Source organism: Meles meles, chromosome 17, assembly GCF_922984935.1.
Source record: "Meles meles chromosome 17, mMelMel3.1 paternal haplotype, whole genome shotgun sequence".
NCBI classification, from domain to species: Eukaryota; Metazoa; Chordata; class Mammalia; order Carnivora; family Mustelidae; genus Meles; species Meles meles.
Window position 1 is genome coordinate 52,902,173 of NC_060082.1, and position 17,465 is coordinate 52,919,637.

The 17,465-nt window shown below is 39.8% G+C and overlaps 1 protein-coding gene across 4 annotated transcripts in view; it reads left to right on the plus strand.

Moving 5' to 3' along the window:
* ACBD6 (acyl-CoA binding domain containing 6) overlaps window positions 1-17,465 on the plus strand; it is a 209,260-nt gene that overhangs the window by 179,696 nt on the left and 12,099 nt on the right. For all 4 annotated transcript variants that reach the window (XM_045982961.1, XM_045982960.1, XM_045982962.1 and 1 more), the window contains one exon: window positions 184-214. In XM_045982961.1, the coding sequence (XP_045838917.1) occupies window positions 184-214 (31 nt within the window). The remainder of the gene's footprint in view (window positions 1-183; window positions 215-17,465) is intronic.

Sequence of the window (17,465 nt, forward strand, 5' to 3'; positions counted from 1 at the left end):
GCCATTCAGCAACCTCCTGTTCTCCATGGTAGAGAGCTTGGTCAGATGTCACTGGAAGGCTTACAGAACTCTGTATAAACCTACAGAGTTTCAGCATGTCGGATATATTTGCTGTAGCTTATGTACTTTCATACTTCTGTAATAATGTAGACTTCTAAACTGTGTTATTTGTTTCCTTTACAGGATAATGAAGGTCAAACAGCTTTACATTATGGTAAGATATTTCCACATTATTAGTAATCATAGTAGAAAGTTTTCTCTGTTTATTTCAACTTTGTCCAACCCTATATAGTGCTTAGAAAAATGCCTGGTCAGTTGGTACAGCCACTGTGGAAAACAGTATGGAGGTTCCTCAATAGAGGAATAGAATTAGAATTTTAGAAATTTTAGAATTTTAGAAAATTAGAATAGAAACAGAATTAGCATTTGATCCAGTAATTCTAGTACTGTATATTTACCCAAAGAAAATGAAAACAATAATTCAAAAATATGCATCCCTATATGTATTGCAGCATTATTTATAATAGCCAAGATACAGAAGCAATCCAAGTGTCTATTGATAGGTGAATGGATGAAGAAGATGTGATATATGTATTATGTATACACACACATACACACTAGGAAATACTACTCAGGCACAAAAGAAGATTGAAATCTTGCTATCTGCAACAACATGGAAAAACATAAAGGGTAAAATGCTATTGAAATGAGTCAGTCAGAGGAAGACAAATGCCATATGATTTTGCTCACTTAAGAAACTAAGAACTTAAGAAACAAATGAATAAAGGGAAAAAGAGACAGACTCTTGTACAGAGAACAGGGGCACCTGGGTCCCTCAGTCAGTCAAGTGTCAGACTCTTGATCTCAGCTCAGGTCTTGATCGCAGGGTCGTGAATTCAAGCCCCTTGTTGGACTCCATACTAGGCTTGGAGCCTGCTTTAAAAAATAACAACAGGGAACAAACTGGTGGTTGCCAGAGCGGGGGTGGGGGTGTTGTGGGGGTTGGTGAAATGGGTAAAAGAGATTAAGGCTATACTTACCTTGATGAACACTGAGAAATGTATAGTATTGTTGAACTATCATATTGTATATCTGAAACTAGTATAACACTGTTATTAATTATACTTGAATTTTAAGAAATAATATAAAAACAAATTTAAAAAGAAAAATGGTCACTAGCAGAAATACACTAATTTTTTGTTTAAAAATATATTAATAGGCACCTGGGTGGCTCAGTGGGTTAAGCCTCTGCCTTCAGCTCAGGTCATGATCTCAGGGTCCTGGGATCAAGCCCCACATCGGGCTCTCTGCTCAGCGGGGAGCCTGCTTCCCTCCCCCTCTCTGCCTACCTCTCTGCCTGTTTGTGATCTCTGTCTGTCAAATAAATAAAATCTTAAAAAAAAAAAAAAAATATATATATATATATATATATAAATAACTTCTAAAGTTGGAGAGTCATTAAAATTCTTAAGGGAACATTCATAGTAAATTGAGCCTTTCTGTACCATCAACAGAAATGGAGGCTCCTCCGGTCCCCCTTTGAAAATTCATTATTTCATTCTTGGTACCGTCAGTGACAGCCAAGGTGCTAGTCATCATCGCTCTAGGAGCTCCAGTCTCTCCTACAAGAAATACTTTCTTGATGTAACTGAAGTGAAGAAAAATAGAAATGATTTTTTAACTCATTTCACTTACTAACTGATTAGCTTAGTTGAGTAATCTTCACTTATCTATAAAATAGAAGATAATCTGTAGGATGGACATAATGTGGCTCTTTCAGAGTACTGAGTAGATTCAGTGAGAAACAAGATATTGAGGTATTTTGTAAATAAAACACTTAGTAAAGTTTCCTTACTTTTATTCTATTTGGGTGTGAATATGATTGAGTAAAAGACAACCATCAATATTTAAATCAGATTAAGGATGAACCACCTTCAGACTTTGGGAAACAGAATACATTAGCTCTTTTGCCAGTTTTGCCCATCCTAGACCACCATTCAGTAGTAAATGACCCAGATGCCCCTGGACATTTTTGTTCACTGCTTGTTAGCATTTGCTTCGGTGTCAGAAACCTCGCTAGGTTGTCCAGGAGTCTAAACTTTTGGGCTAGCTGTTAATGCTAACTATATTTATCAGCCTAATAATGAAGATGGAATATCACCAAATGCATGGCCCAACTTATCCCTGAGTTTAGCTAGTATAACCTGGGTACCAAAACCAGCACACTTAGTCTCACATTTGAACCTATATATAAAAATCCTAAATAAAATATTAGCAAATGAAATCCATCATATTTTTTTAAAGCTGTGATCAAGTTGAATTTATCCTGGGAATTCAAAGCTGACTTAACAGTTTAAACATTTATTAACATAGTTTGCCATAACAAATTTCTTGAAAACCATTTGGTCAAATCAGATGCAGAGGGGCACCTGGGTGGCTCAGTGGGTTAGGGCCTCTGCCTTCAGCTCAGGTCATGGTCCCAGGGTCTTGGGATCGAGCCCAGTGTAGGGCTCTCTGCTCAGCGGGGAGCCTGTGTCCTCCTCTCTCTCCTCCTGCCTCTCTGCCTACTTGTGATCTCTGTCTCTATCAAATAAATAAATAAAATCAGATGCAGGAAAAGCAATTGAGGAACTTCAGTACAGAATGCAATATAAAGAAGCAAGACACAAAAGTGATTAAGCCCCCAGGCTCTTAAGCCAGACTTGAGGGTTCAAACTCTAGTTCTGCTACTGAACTTGGATAGACTATTTAATAACTTCAATGCACCCATTTACTTATGGTGAGATAGGAATAATAATAACCTCAGAGATATATTATAAACATATAATGGGCTAATCTATGTAAAGTGCTTAGGACAATGTCCAGCACCTTGTAGGTACTCAGTAAATGTTAGCTAATATGATTGTTTATGATAAAAACTCATAATGGGGCGCCTGGGTGGCTCAGTGGGTTAAGCCGCTGCCTTCGGCTCAGGTCATGATCTCGGGGTCCTGGGCTCGAGTCCCGCGTCGAGCTCTCTGCTCGGCAGGGAGCCTGCTTCCCTCTCTCTCTCTCTGCCTGCCTCTCTATCTACTTGTGATCTCTCTCTGTCAAATAAATAAATAATCTAAAAAAAAAAACAACTCATAATAAACTAGAAATGCAAGGAAACGTCTATGGCCTGATTATATGTCAAAAAGCAGAACATAAATATAAAGAGCTAAGTCCTGGGCAAGTGCAGTCAGGAGATGGAGGCTCCCTTATTCTGTCCAGCATCCCCTCATGAAATGGAGGCTTGGATGTGGTACGCTGACAATACTGAAGCCCTGATCACCCTTGCCTTGGCTCGCAAGGTGTAATGGCTCCGTGCTGCAAGAGGCAAACCAGGCTGCCCCGACACTGCCACCAAGCACCAACTCCTAGAGCAGGGGGAGGAAGGGTGTCACTCAAAGAGAAGCTTGCTGCTGTCCTCACTCCCAGCTCTAGAATCTGGCTCAGAGATTTTGCCTAGGGGGAGAAGCACACCATAAAACAGCTCCTAATGTCTTCCCAAAGGAACTGACCTCATTTTCAGTGGAGCCTGGAGAAGTTCAAGGCTAAGGGTAGTCTCGAGAGTAGTGGAGAGAATGGGAGAACACTACATCCAGGAGGAGCCTTCATCAGTGCGAACAAGTACCAAACACGGAGCTTTAAAGAAGCCACAATTTGGGTTGGTTTGTAGGATAATTTATGCCCCAGTTGAGTGGTTTCCTTTGAGCACTTTTAATATGTTATCCCACCGTGTTCTGACCTTGAATATCTATTTATAGAAACAGAAGGAATCTATATCTAGAAAAGCTGTCTTTCAAAAATGAAGATGTATTAAAGTCTTTCCCAGATAACAAAAACTGAGAGAGTTTGTTGCTGGTGGACCTATTTGACATGAAGTACTAAAGGAAAATATTCCACTAAAAGCAAATGACCCAAAAAGTAATTCAAATCCATTTGAAAAAATAAAGAGCACTCATAAATACAATTGAATAGTTAGAAAAAAAAAACCAGTATAAATGCACACTTTTTTCCTCCTTTCTTTCTTTAACTGATTTTAAAAAGTAATGTCTAAAATAATATGTATATAATGTATTCTTAGGCCCATAACATATAGAAGTATAATATATTTGCCAATAACTGCCCAAAGGAGATAGATGAGAACGAAGTAACAGTGGGTTAAGGAAGTAACTACAGTTGTTAAAGTAGTTGTGATAATGTCTTATTGGATTTGTAATATTAGTAGATGTAACAGGTATAACAACACTACCACCAAATGGAATAGAGATATATGGGAGTAATGTTTCTGCATATCACTGTATAAATCTGAAGCTGAATTTAAACCACTTGTGTGCTAAACCCTAGAGCAACCACTAAAGAAAAAGCTCCAAACAGACATTTCAAAAATAATAGTTGGAGATTCCAGCACCCCACTTTCAGTAATGGATAGGACAGCTAAACAGAAGGTGAACAAGGAAATGGAGGACCTGAACAATGCTATAAACCAACCAGATCTAACAGACTTGTAAGAAACACTCCGTCCAACCACAGAATATATATTCTTTTCAAGTGCACATAGAGCATTCTTCAGGATATGCAATATGAAGGCCATGAAACAACTCAATAAATTTAAAAGAATAGAAATGGTGCAGTGTATGTTCTCCAGCCACAATGGAATGACATTAGATGTCAAGACTTGGACATTCACAAATATGAGGAAACTAGTGAACACACTCTTAAATAACAAGTGGGTCAAGGAGGGGGAAATTGAGAGAAATCAGAAAATAAGATGAATGAAAATGAGGATAATACATGCCGAAACTTGCGGAGTGCTGCTAAAGCAGTGCTCGCAGAGACGTTTATAGCTGTAAATGTCTATGTTAAGAAAGAAGAAAAATCTTGAATTAGTAACTAAATCTTCCACTTTAAGACACTAGAGAAAGAAGAGCAAAGAAAGCAGAAGGAATAATAGAGATTAGAGTAGAAATAAATGAAATAGAGAATCGAAAAACAATAGAGAAAATCAACAAACTAAAAATTAGTTCCTTAAAGCAAAAGAACGAGCTGTTCAACCCACAGAATTATGAAAAATAATACATTGTTATATTTAAGCCACTAGATTTTGAGTAGTTTGTTACACAACAGTAGATAACCAAACAATGCACCCCATACACATCAGTCAGTTTTAGGTGAATTGAATGCATATATAAAGAAAAGCAAAATTAGAAACTTTTGGATGAATAGGGTAAATAATGGCTTATTGGGGCACCGGGGTGGCTATTTGTTAAACCTCTGTGTTTGGCTCAGGTCATGATCCCAGGGTCCTGGGATCGAGCACCACATCAGGGCTCTCTGCTCAGCATAACCCTCTCCCACTCCCCTGCTTGTGTTTAGTCTCTCACTGTGTCTCTCTGTCAAATAAATAAGTAAAAATGTTTAAAAAAAAAAAAACATTCAGGAATACAAATCATAAATTATGATAAGTACATTAAAATTTTAAACTTCTGTTAGACAAAAGATAGTATGAGCAAAGTAAGAATGCAAAGTACAGACTGGGAGAAGATATTTGAACTCCAAATAACCTCCATACTATCGTTATCAGATTATATCAAGAACGTACACCCAGCCAATAAGAAAGACAATCAAATAGAAAAATAGGCCCCCAAAATGGATTGTTCACGGATGAGAAGAGCCAAATATCAAATAGACAGCAAGAAAAGATGCTCGCCCCGCTCATAACTCTCAAGAACTCTTACTAATCTGGGATTATACCCTGCTTACAAACTCACAAGTTGGCCCAACACGGTTTCCTGGGTTCTGGCAAAAAACACAAGACTGTTACTCAGTACAGCAAGCAGTATGAGCCTGATGTTTGTGTCATTTCCTTTTGAGTTCTGTGGGAGCTAAGCAGAACAGCCCAGGTAGATACTGCACACACAGTGTATCATACCTTGGGAATCCTGAGCTTAGGGGCGCCTGGGTGCCTCAGTTGGTTAAGTGTCTACCTTTGGCTCAGGTCGTGATCCCAGGGTCATGGGATTAAGCCCTGCGTCATCCAACTCCCTGCTCAGAGGGGAGCCTGCTTCTTCCTCTCTCTCTCTCTTTCAAATTAATAAATAAAACCTTTAAAAAAAAAAAAAAGGAATCTACCCTGGAAGGAAACACTACCTCTTTTGTCCAAGGCTGTTCACTACACACACATCCTTGAAAAAGAGTCTGGAACAGAAGCTGTCATTACCTTTGTTCTCAAGAGATACAGAATCACGAAGAGTCCCTTGGAGAACTCTCTCCCAGCCGTAATCATTGGATGCAGATTATGACATTTAGATGTAAGTTGACACTGGTCAGACTGGCAACAAGTAAACATCCACAAATACTAGGATGAAGGCGTGGAGCAACAGGAACACTTACACTTGGCTAACGAGGAGTATCAACTGTTACAACCACCCGGGAGATCACTCTGGCAAAATCTAGTGAAATTGAAGGTACACATACCCTATAGCCCAACAGTTCCACTTCTCTTTATATAACCTAGAAATATTCCTGGACATGGATGTGATGAGACATGATTAAGAATATTTATTGTAGCATTATTTATAATAGCCAAAAATGTGTTTTATTAGCCTTTATATTCCTCTATATGGCATACTTAAAATATTTGTTAATTAAAATTACACACACACACACACACACACACACCCCTTGATACATATATACGTATTTTATGTTATCAAATGCCTTTGAAAGGTGAACCATTAAAATGTACACACACAATGCAGTATACAGAGCAAGTAATCTCTGGGCCCCTTCGGTAAGCAGCCCTCTAAAACAGGGTGTGGTGGGCGCCTGGGTGGCTCAGTGGGTTAAGCTTCTGACTCTTGGTATTAGGTCACATCATGATCTCAAGGGCATGGGAGTGAGCCCCACATGGGGCTTCACACTCATCAGGGAGTCTGCTTGAGATTCTTTCTCTCCCTCTCCCTCTGCACCTCCCCCTGCTTGTGAGTGTGCACGTGCGCACTCTCGCTCTCAAATAAAGAAATAAATAGATAAATCTTTTAAGTAATAGTGCTTTGGTTTCCCCATCTTGTAAATGAGGAAAAAGAAGTTAATAAACCTGCCTAACAGAGCTGGAAATTCAAATCTGCATCTCTAGATTTACTAGGAATTGAGACAAAAGCAAGTCCCTTCCCGTACGTCTTTCCATTGCACTCATCGCTCCCTCCTCAAACACATTTATGTGATTATTCTGGCATTTAGCGCCTCTAGTATCACCAAGAGTTGGCTCTCTAAACCCTAATTTTTGACCCAGGAAAAACACTTCTTAGCCACATCCACAGTTGTGATGGCAGTTTGGAACAACCAGGCCTAAGTCAGACAAGCACGGATAATTAGGGGAAGAAAGAAACTTCACAGTGATTATGGCATTTTCAGTGCAAAGTTCAGGGCTACCCTTTTTCCTGATATCTGATTTCAAGAAGCAAACTCCTTTCACTCCAAAATATTTGCCATTAGGTCAGAGTTCCTTGCTTTGCTTAGAGAGAGACCCCCTGCCGGTGTAGCCACATGCTCTGCTAATAACCAGTTCTGATTTTCATCCCCTTCCTTCCTGTTTCATCCACCATTCAGATAGTTTTAGTGCCTTCTCTATGGCATGGGTTGTGCTTTCCTTCCATTCTCCACCCAGAAACTGCAGACACAGCTAAGGCAGACTGAATGCACCCCTGAAAATGTAGACGAGTCACCCATTTATCCGTAGCTAACCACGCAGGGTGAGCACCTCTGTGGAGGTGGGAATGTGTCCATTTAAGCTTGACATACACAAAATGCATTTCTAGATAGCAACAGGATTGGAATTTTCCAAAGGCCTTCCTGATAGGCTTCAGAATAAGCTGTATTTTATTTATATACTAATATGGAAAATTTTCTAAGATACATTGTTAAGTGAAAGGATTAAGGTGCAGAACAGTATATATAGTGTAAATATATCTGTGCGTATTTGCTAGTAACTGCAGAAGATAGCTCAAAAGAATACACAAAAAGCCAGTGATGCTTGCCTGAGGGAAGAGGAATTACAGAGCTAGAATACAAGCATAGGATAAAAAGGTTTTCCTATAAGCCCTTTAATAACTTCTCTATTTGGAGATTATACATATATATATAGAGAGAGAGAGAGAGGAGACATTGAGTGTTATATATAATTTATCTGAAAATTAATTTTAAATTGCTTGAAATCATATCATGGGCTCTATTAGTATTGTGAATATGACTTACTTTCTTAATTATATGTCATTCATTCAACAAATGTTTTTGAGCACCTACCGTTTGCTAGGTGAAATACACCAAAAATCTTCTTTAAAGGTGAAAGAATGTCCCCAGATTTTAGGTGTCTTGAACTCCCACCCAAAATGCAAGGATGAGACAATCATAATGGTAGTTGTGAGCTAACACCATATCTAAGCTGGGAAAACTGTGGGCTTGGGTTTCAGGGGTGCCACTGGAAAGGATGCTTCCTGGATGAGAAATAATGAGGCATTGGAACGGAGACCCTGCACATAAGCCAGGACGCTCAAAGGGCTATACCCTCCATTTAAAAAAAAAAAAAATTGGGGCTCCTGGGTGGCTTGGTTGGTTGAGCATCTGCCTTCAGCTCAGGTCATGATCCAGGGTCCTGGGATCAAGTCCCGTGTCAGGCTTCCTGCTGAGTTGGGAACCTGCTTCTCCCTCTCCTCCCAGCTACGGCTCATTCCTGCTCTATCACCCTCTCTGTCTATCACCCTTTCTCAAATAACGAAATAAAATCTTTTTAAAAAATTAATTACATTAGAAAAAGTTGGTCCAACAGTGTAAGGAAGGAAGACAAAGAAGCTTACCTGCCACACACCAGAATTTTGAGTGGGGGAGAGAATAAAGGCCCCATCTCATGTGAGTTTGGGGTTTAAATTTATACTCTGACCATCTCATAAATCCATCAAGTGAAGAAATTAACATAACCTGTACCATAGAGTAAGGCTGGTACCCATGAGGGACCTGGGAAAGCAGATGCTAAACTTCTCTTGAGGGACAACCCCTCAACCAGGGTAGCACAGAAGTCCTACAGAAAGAAGCCCTGCTGAAAATGAGCTTATAATCCAAAACTACACAATCTACTTAAGTGATTGTCAGCAGACATAGTAAACCTCAGGATTAGACTTTGAAGAACTTCAGTAGAACTACTGGATAGAAATTATCAGGAGTTCGTATAAAATCAATAGAAGAAAAACATACAAACAAGACTTTCTGAGAAAGAACAGATAGATTTGAAAGAGAACTATATGAACTTTGATTAAAAAAATTTTTTTACAATGGATAGGTTAAAGTGCAGAATGGGCAGAAGTTTAAAAAAGAAATGGTGAACAGAAAGGTAGTTCTAAAGGCAGTACAGAAGGGGTGCCTGGGTGGCTCAGTGGATTAAGCCGCTGCCTTTGGCTCAGGTCATGATCTCAGGGTCCTGGGATTGAGCCCCGCATCGGGCTCTCTGCTCTGCAGGGAGCCTGCTTCCTCCTCTCTCTCTGCCTGCCTCTCTGCCTACTTGTGATCTCTCTCTCTGTCAAATAAATAAATAAAATCTTTAAAAATAAATAAATAAATAAAGGCAGTACAGAAGATGAAGTGAAATGTGGAAGAGACCATGAGTGTAAAATAATAATAAAGTCTAGCATTTTTAAGTAGTAATTCCAGAAGGAGAAATTAGGTAAGAGTCAATATTTAAAGATATATTTATTGATAATTTCCGTAATTGATGAAACACTCAAATCTTCAGATTCAGGAATTATGAGAATCTGATCAGGTGAAATATTCATCCAGGGGAAATCTATACAGCAGTAAAAAAGACTATCACTGTATGCAACACCTCGAATGAATCTCACACACTGTTGAGTTCAAGATGCTAGACATAAGAGTTCTAAGCATCCACTTATATAAAGGTCAAAAACAGGGAAAACTCATCTCCAGCATTAGTAAACGGGATCCTGGTTTCCTTGGGGTAATAGATAGGTGATATTTGGAAAGGCTTAACAGGGCAGCAGTGCTTCTGAGATTCTAATAATGATCTCATTCTTGATCTGTGTGCTAGTTAGTTATATGGGTAAATTTATCTTAAGAAAATTTATATGTGTGAGCTTGGTCCTCTTCTGTATTTAATTTATAAATATTCTAATAAAATGCTTAGACACAAAAGACCCCCAAACCCAGATAGATACAAGGTGGTGGTGGTGATACTGTTTTCATATACATAATCTCTTAACTTTTCCAACAGAATCTGACCTAGGCCTTGTTTTCTACATTTGCAAGTGAAAAACTGAAGTCTAGAGGGGCCAAGTGACCTTGACAGGGTAATACAGGGTGTAGAGGCAGGACCTTGTCCAGGTCTTCTGATTCCACTTCCAGTTCTGTTTTCATAATTTCACAAATAACTACAGTCCTGGTATCCTTTTAAAGCAGACATTATTTTCTGGGTGATAATTCTTTAAAGAAATAAAATAAATTAAAATTCTTTATCATTGGTTGCCTTAGTGAGTCAAGGCTATTTTTCAGAACTATACTTTATCCATATCTGTGTCCATCCATGTGCTTTTATATTCTTGCTTCTGTTCACGGAGAGTTGTGACATTAATAAAAATTATCTCTGATTCAAGAATCCTGCCCAAAATTGATCTAGTAAAACAACCTCTATTTCTGTCTCTCAGAATCTATTATTCATTGCAGAAAGAACAAAACAAATACCATATATATTATAATCAAGATAATTAAACACTAAAATAATATCATTAGTTAAGGGGTTTTGACATTACAAATATATAAAACTAAAATATTCTGACAACTCAGGAATATTTCATGAAATTAAGATTTTAAGTTTAATTAATAATCACTTATAGGAGTGATTCATTTTTAATTAAGATTTTTTTACTAGGTCACTAGACTTTTGCCAGTTTTTAAGGTCATCAGAGAGGAGTTGGGCATGTAATAATAATATCAACCATTTATTAAACTCTACGTGCTGGGGAACTGCTGGGCATATTTTATTCATTTAATCGGTATTGTTTAACTTTTTTAATTTAATAGGTACTCCATAGCTATTTTTTTTATTTGATCTTATTTGATTTTAGGACCCTTAGCCTATTTTTGTAACTTTCATAAAACTGTAAGTATAGTTAAATCCAGTAAGTACGGACAATGTTGGGGATATCTTAGGGGCTTAGCTATTATTTTTTATGAATTACAGTTTGGCTTGACAGCTGTCCTCGTGTTGACAGCTCTTCTGATTATAGCAGTTGTCAAACTCCATCCTTAAGCAGGTTGTAAATCCTGGCTTCTTCCGATTAAAACTGGGTCAGAGCCAATGGCAGGTTAACTAGAGGCCAGTATTCTACTACTGTATGTCTTCACTAGTTCATTCTAGATAGGCTTTGCATAACAGCATACTAAAACCCTTACTTGCCTCTATTTCACTTTGGTGTTTTTTAATCTTCAGATATCAGTCCTCCTGTTGTTATGTGATTAAACACGGTTCTTGCTGAAGAGTATATTAGTGTAAGTGTGGTCTTCCTTGTCAATGGCCTGTTAGCCTTCCCCTCCTCTCCCTCCACTGGGAATACTAACATCATTGCATCTGTGTCTCCCAGGGGAAATCAAGGCTTTTCCTTGCACGTGCAGTCATGTGATTTCGGAGTGGGCAGGCTTTGTATCCTCATGAGCCCTCAGGCTTCCACGTAAAGCACCATCTGTTCTGTTCCTTCCACACTGTTACGGGGCAGTGGGAGGAGGCATTAGAGTGAAAATAAATAAAAGAAAAAAAGAAAGAAATTCATCATCAGAACCCTGAGGATTAATGGAGTCAGAAGGCTCGCTGCTCTGGATGAAAATTCATCTTCACCTGTGCCAGTCAGGGCTGCCTCTGTGGCACTTGACAAATAGAGGTTCCCGGGGTGCCATAAATTCAGCAACTGTTCTAATCCCTGTGGACTTGCTCAAGCTTTTCCGAGACAGGCTTATGACTGTTTTTGTATTTCCCAGCACATTGTGGGCACCAATATATCCCCTCATTAATTTGGCAAAATGCTAGCACCCTTCTCATCCCTCCTCTCCTTTGCCTTTGTCCGTTTTGAGGGGTTGGGCAGCTCACACGTTCCTGAAAAGATGACTGCCTTGTGAATTGTGCTTTACTGAAGATGCCAAAGGCGGAGAGATCAATTAACTGATGAATTTTGAGCCAATACTAAGTTCCCAGCACTGTGCTAGATGGAGAGGAGAATATAACAAAGCATGTGATCAAGTAGCTCACCAGCTAGGTGGGGGTACAAAGCATATTTTTTTTCAAAAACTATTTGTTGGGCTCCTGTCTTTGCCAGTTGGCAAAGCCTTGGAACATGCAACACCTTGTCTGTCACAAACATAACTGATGCCGTCTTCATACCAGAATGAGATTCACCTGTGTGGTGTCCTCGAAATTGTCCTTGAAATTAGTCTTCCTCCTCTCTTTTTTTCTGTCTGTTACAACTTCCTGATTGCCTGTGCTCATGTCGGCCTGTCTTTGCATAAATCCCAGGCGTTTGTTAATAAAACTCCTTTTCCTTATGGACGCCCTGTCCTTCACTCTGAAGTACTGTTCTACAACCTTGAGTTTCCTAATTTATTCTTTCTTTTTTTTTTTTTTTAAGTAGGCTCCACACCCAGTGTGGGGCTTGAACTCATGACCCCGAGATCAAGAGTGGTATGCTGTACCGACTGAGCCAGCCAGGTGCCCCCTGAACTTCCTAATTTAAACTTCACTTTATAGTTAGACTTGAGCTAAAATTCCCTTCACATTTGTTTTAGGTTAGGGGATTATTAGATGGCCTCCTTAAGCCTTTTCTTAGCTGATTGGCTGTGGTCCTCCAGATGTGGAACTTAAAAATGTAAGCTCTACTCCTGAGTCAGTACTCATACCGTTGTATCATATCTCACTGTTGGAAAAGTCACTTCACAATATGGCATATGTGAAATTAATGCTTCTTTGTCTGAGATGGCCAGCTTAGTGTCTTCACCTGTAGTACACATCGATTTAGCCTTGATCTTCATGCTTAGGAGTCTCAAGTGTTGGGTTAGACTTGAGAAGTGTGATCGGACAGTGGTAGTTATTATCCTGTATAACAGATTTATACACTTGGAAATTTATTCCCCTGATACTGCTTTAAAAGTTCCAATTTTAAAACCTAACCAAGTGTTTTTTATAATAAGTTGAGACTGATAGCTGCGGCAAAAAGATAAAATTATTATTTCTCAAAATATAAATGTCACGTAGCTAGTTCTATGCAGGATAAATACCCTTTTCTCTCAACTACTTGACACTAGGCAATGTGTCTTTAACTTTGTTATGTTTGGTAAGAGACTGCCTTCCATTGGAATCTAATTTGGTGTACAGTGATTCATGGTAAAACCTTTCAGAAATGTAAAATTAAAATGTCCATTATATTATTTGGGAGAGATTATTTTAAATTCTTCAAGGGCTGTTATAATCCTATATAATTTCTGTTGAATCCTGGGCCTTGGTAAAGCTATTCTGTCTGTGACTTACGTGCAAAATATAATCTTAGCTCATTAACATCTGTCCCAGGACTGGAATAGGCAGTTCTTGCCTTTTTCTACCTTTTCTCCCACTCTCTATATTTATTCATTCATTCATCAAATGTTGATTTAACTTTGATAATCCTGGTAGCCCTCTAAGAAATCCCATGCCACTGGAGGCAGAGATAGCATTCTCGAATGATCTGACTTCAGCTCAGAGTAAAATTCTGCCCTCCACCTCTAGCACACAGAACTACCTCTGAACCTGTGCTATTACAGAGTAGGGTTTGGTGCCTGAGTTTGTCAAGGCAAGTAATATAAAGGATGACCAAAGCTGTCCCAAGTTTATAACTCATCACGTGATTTTGGCTGCTGGCTTTATGCCGTTTAACAGCTTATAAGCAGGGAGTCCAGAGGAGGAAGCAGCCACCAGCAAAGAAGGGAGCCAGAGAAACTGTCCTTATCTGAGTAACAACAAAGAGCAAAAGAAGAAATATCACTACTAAATCATCTAAAACCAAACTCCCAGGGCGCCCAGGTGGCTCGGTCAGTTAAGCATCCAACTCTTGGTTTCAGCTCAGGTCATGGTCTCACTGTCATGGAATCGAGCCCCATGGCAGGCACCATGCTCACTGCAGATTCTTTCTCCCTAACCACTCTGCCCCTTCCCACTTGTGCTCTCTCTGTCTGTCTCTCAGATAAGTAAAATCTTAAAAAAAAAAATCAAACCTAACTCCCATAGTGTTCTCCTTCCACTTGAAAATATTTTATTCATTTAACAGAGAGAGCACAAGCAGGGGGAGCAGCAGAGGAAGAGGGAGAAGCCGGCTCCCCACTGAGCAGGGAGCCCAGTGTGGGCTCGATCCCAGGACTCCAGGATCATGACCCAAGCCAAAGGCAACCGAGCCACCCAGCACCCCTACTTCCCCTTGAAATGTAGAGAAGTGCTAAAGAACAATTCTCCCGTACTAACAAGAAGAAAAGGATAAATAATCTACAAGATCAGTAATTTTTCACACCCTTCAGATAGCAGAGTTTGCATGGCAGCAAGGTAAACTGGATTCCAAAGAATGACAAGCCCCTATGAGACACACAAACTGTTTCCCCTTTGACGGAGCATCCCAGGAGGAGACAGCCACCATAAAAGCAGTAAGAAGATGGCTAAAATTAACAGAGTCTTAAAGTAAGCTAGTGTGACATTCTACAGTAACCAGGAGCCTCGGACCCCGGAGGAGTGAGTCCTCATTCACATGCCCCTTTTCACCCACTAGAAGAACCATAGAGGAATTGAGAACAGAGAGAGCCCTTCTCAGTGTCACCCAGGCCTGAAATCCTGCCACTTCCCTGAATTCTTATTTCATGTGAAGCAAAACGCCCTAAGCCTCTCAGGGAGAGCAGAAAACTTTTCTGTCCTCTTTTCCTGTCCCTAGGTCCGGGCAGATATTCTCTGCTGTGGAAGGGGGAGTAAAAGCAAGCTTTCTGCCACTTGGGAAAGACAAGGATCCCTGTGCTGACCCAAAGCAGAGATCTCTTGCCACTGAGAACAGGGCACAAAGCTCTGTCCCTCCCCAGACATGCTTCCCTCACACAAGGTGGTGTTTTGTACATTTGGGGGTGGAGGGCAGGAATGCAGGAACACTGAGAAATCACCACTCGGACGGCCTGCCTAAGCCTGAGACCAGCCCAGAAGGACAAAGAACTCCATTCCACCCCCACCGTGAGACTGAGCAGGAAGCAACAGCACTGCCGCCAATGGGGAAGGGGCAGGAGTGCAGAGAGACTCCCTCTGTAGCAGACGCCAGGTCTCCTGAAGCTGAGGGTGGAGCAAGAATACTGGAAAAGCAAACAAACAAAGCCCTGGCACCTGTGGCCACACGTGAAACATACGGTAGCAGCAGCCCACAGCCAGAGGAATCTGAAGTGTGTGACGCCCTGAAGTCACCTGTAGCAATGGCAAAACCCAAACCCGGTTCAGCTGCTGACCAGACTGATTCAGCACCCATACCAACCACATGACAGCGAAAGAGGCATACGTTTTTCTGGGTGTGAATACTGTTATTTAATGTAGCCTCCACTGCCCTGCAACCTTACAGCGTTCTGCATTCAATCAAAAATTACGAGACACAGAGTAGCAAGGGAAAAAAAAAAACACCTCACTGTCAGGCTATAAATCAGTAATGGATAGAGCAAGTGGATAAAAATTCAGCAAGGATATGGAAGAATTGAACAATACAATCTACCAACTTGACTTAATTATCATCTTTAGATCCGTAGGCCATCTACAGAACACTCCACCTAAGAAACAGAATACTTTCAAGTACACATGAAACATTTACCAAGATAGACCATATTCCAGGCCATAAAACAGACTTCAACAAATATTTTTAAAATCATACAAAGTTTGCTCTGTGATCACCACAGAATATATTAGAAATCAGTAACAGACACGTATCTGGAAACTGCCCTGCCCCCACATTGTCAGAAACCTAAACGCAGTTCGAAGGAACTCATAGGTCAAAGACGAAATTCCAAGGGAAATTACAAAACATTTTTAAACCAAATGAAAAGAAAAACACTCTTATCAGAATTTTGGGATGCAGCTAGAGCAGTGTTTAGAGGGAAATTAAATGCTTTTATTAGAAAAGAAGAAAGCTCTTCAGTCAGTGACCTAAGATTCTACTTTTCAAAGGTTAGAGAAAGCAAATTAAGCCCAAGATAAGCATAGGCATAAAATAAGATCAGAACAGAGACCATTGAAATAGAAAACCAGAAATCAATGAGAAAATCCATGAAATCATTGAAAACCTTTGAAATAATAAAACTGATAGACCCCCTAGCCAGAGCAATAAAAAAGTAATAATTTTATGGGGCGCCTGGGTGGCTCAGTGGGTTAAAGCCTCTGCCTTCGGCTCAGGTCATGATCCCAGGGTCCTGGGATCGAGCCCCGCATCGGGTTCTCTGCTCAGCAGGGAGCCTGCTTCCTCCTCTCTCTCTCTGCCTGCCTCTCTGCCTACTTGAAATCTCTGTCTGTCAAATAAATAAATAAAATCTTTTAAAAAAAAAGTAATAATAATTTTAAAAAAGAAACAAATTACCAATTTCAGGAATGAAAAGGAGACATAATAGATCGTACAGATATTATGAAGCAAATAATGGGACATTGTGAATAACTTCATAGCAATAAATTAGATAACTTAGAGGAAATGGACACATTTCTTAAAGGCACAAACTCAAAAGAAATTGATAACCTAGGTAGCCATATATCATCTATTGAAGACATTGAATTTGGAGCTAAAATCTTTTCCACAGTAAAATTGCCAGGCCCTGATTTCTTCACTGATGCATTCTACTAAATGTTTAAGGAAGAAATAAAACTAATTCTACACATTAACTCTATCAGAAAATAAAAGATGGAATGCTCTCCAGTTCATTCTATGAGGCTGACATTACCCTAATACCAAAACCAGAAAAAGACTCTAGAGGAAAAGAAAACTTCAGGCCAATATCTCCTATGAATAGAGATGCAAACATCCTTTTTTTTTTTTTTTTTTTAAATTCTGAGAGAGAACATGAGTCAGAGGGAGGGGCCGAGGGAGGGGCCGAGGGAGGGAGAGAATCTCAAGCAGATTTCCTGCTGAGCCCAACAGCGGGCTCTATCTCATGAGCCTGGACCTGAAACCAAGAGTTGGACTCTCAACTGACTGAGCCCACAGGCAGCCCAATGCAAACATCTTTAATAAAATATTAGAGAAGTGAACCCAGCAATATACAAAAAAATAATAAATCATACTCCAATATCTTTATCCCAGGAATGCAAGGTTGGTTCAGCACTTGAAAATCATTGTATTTCACCATATCAACAGATCAAAACCAAA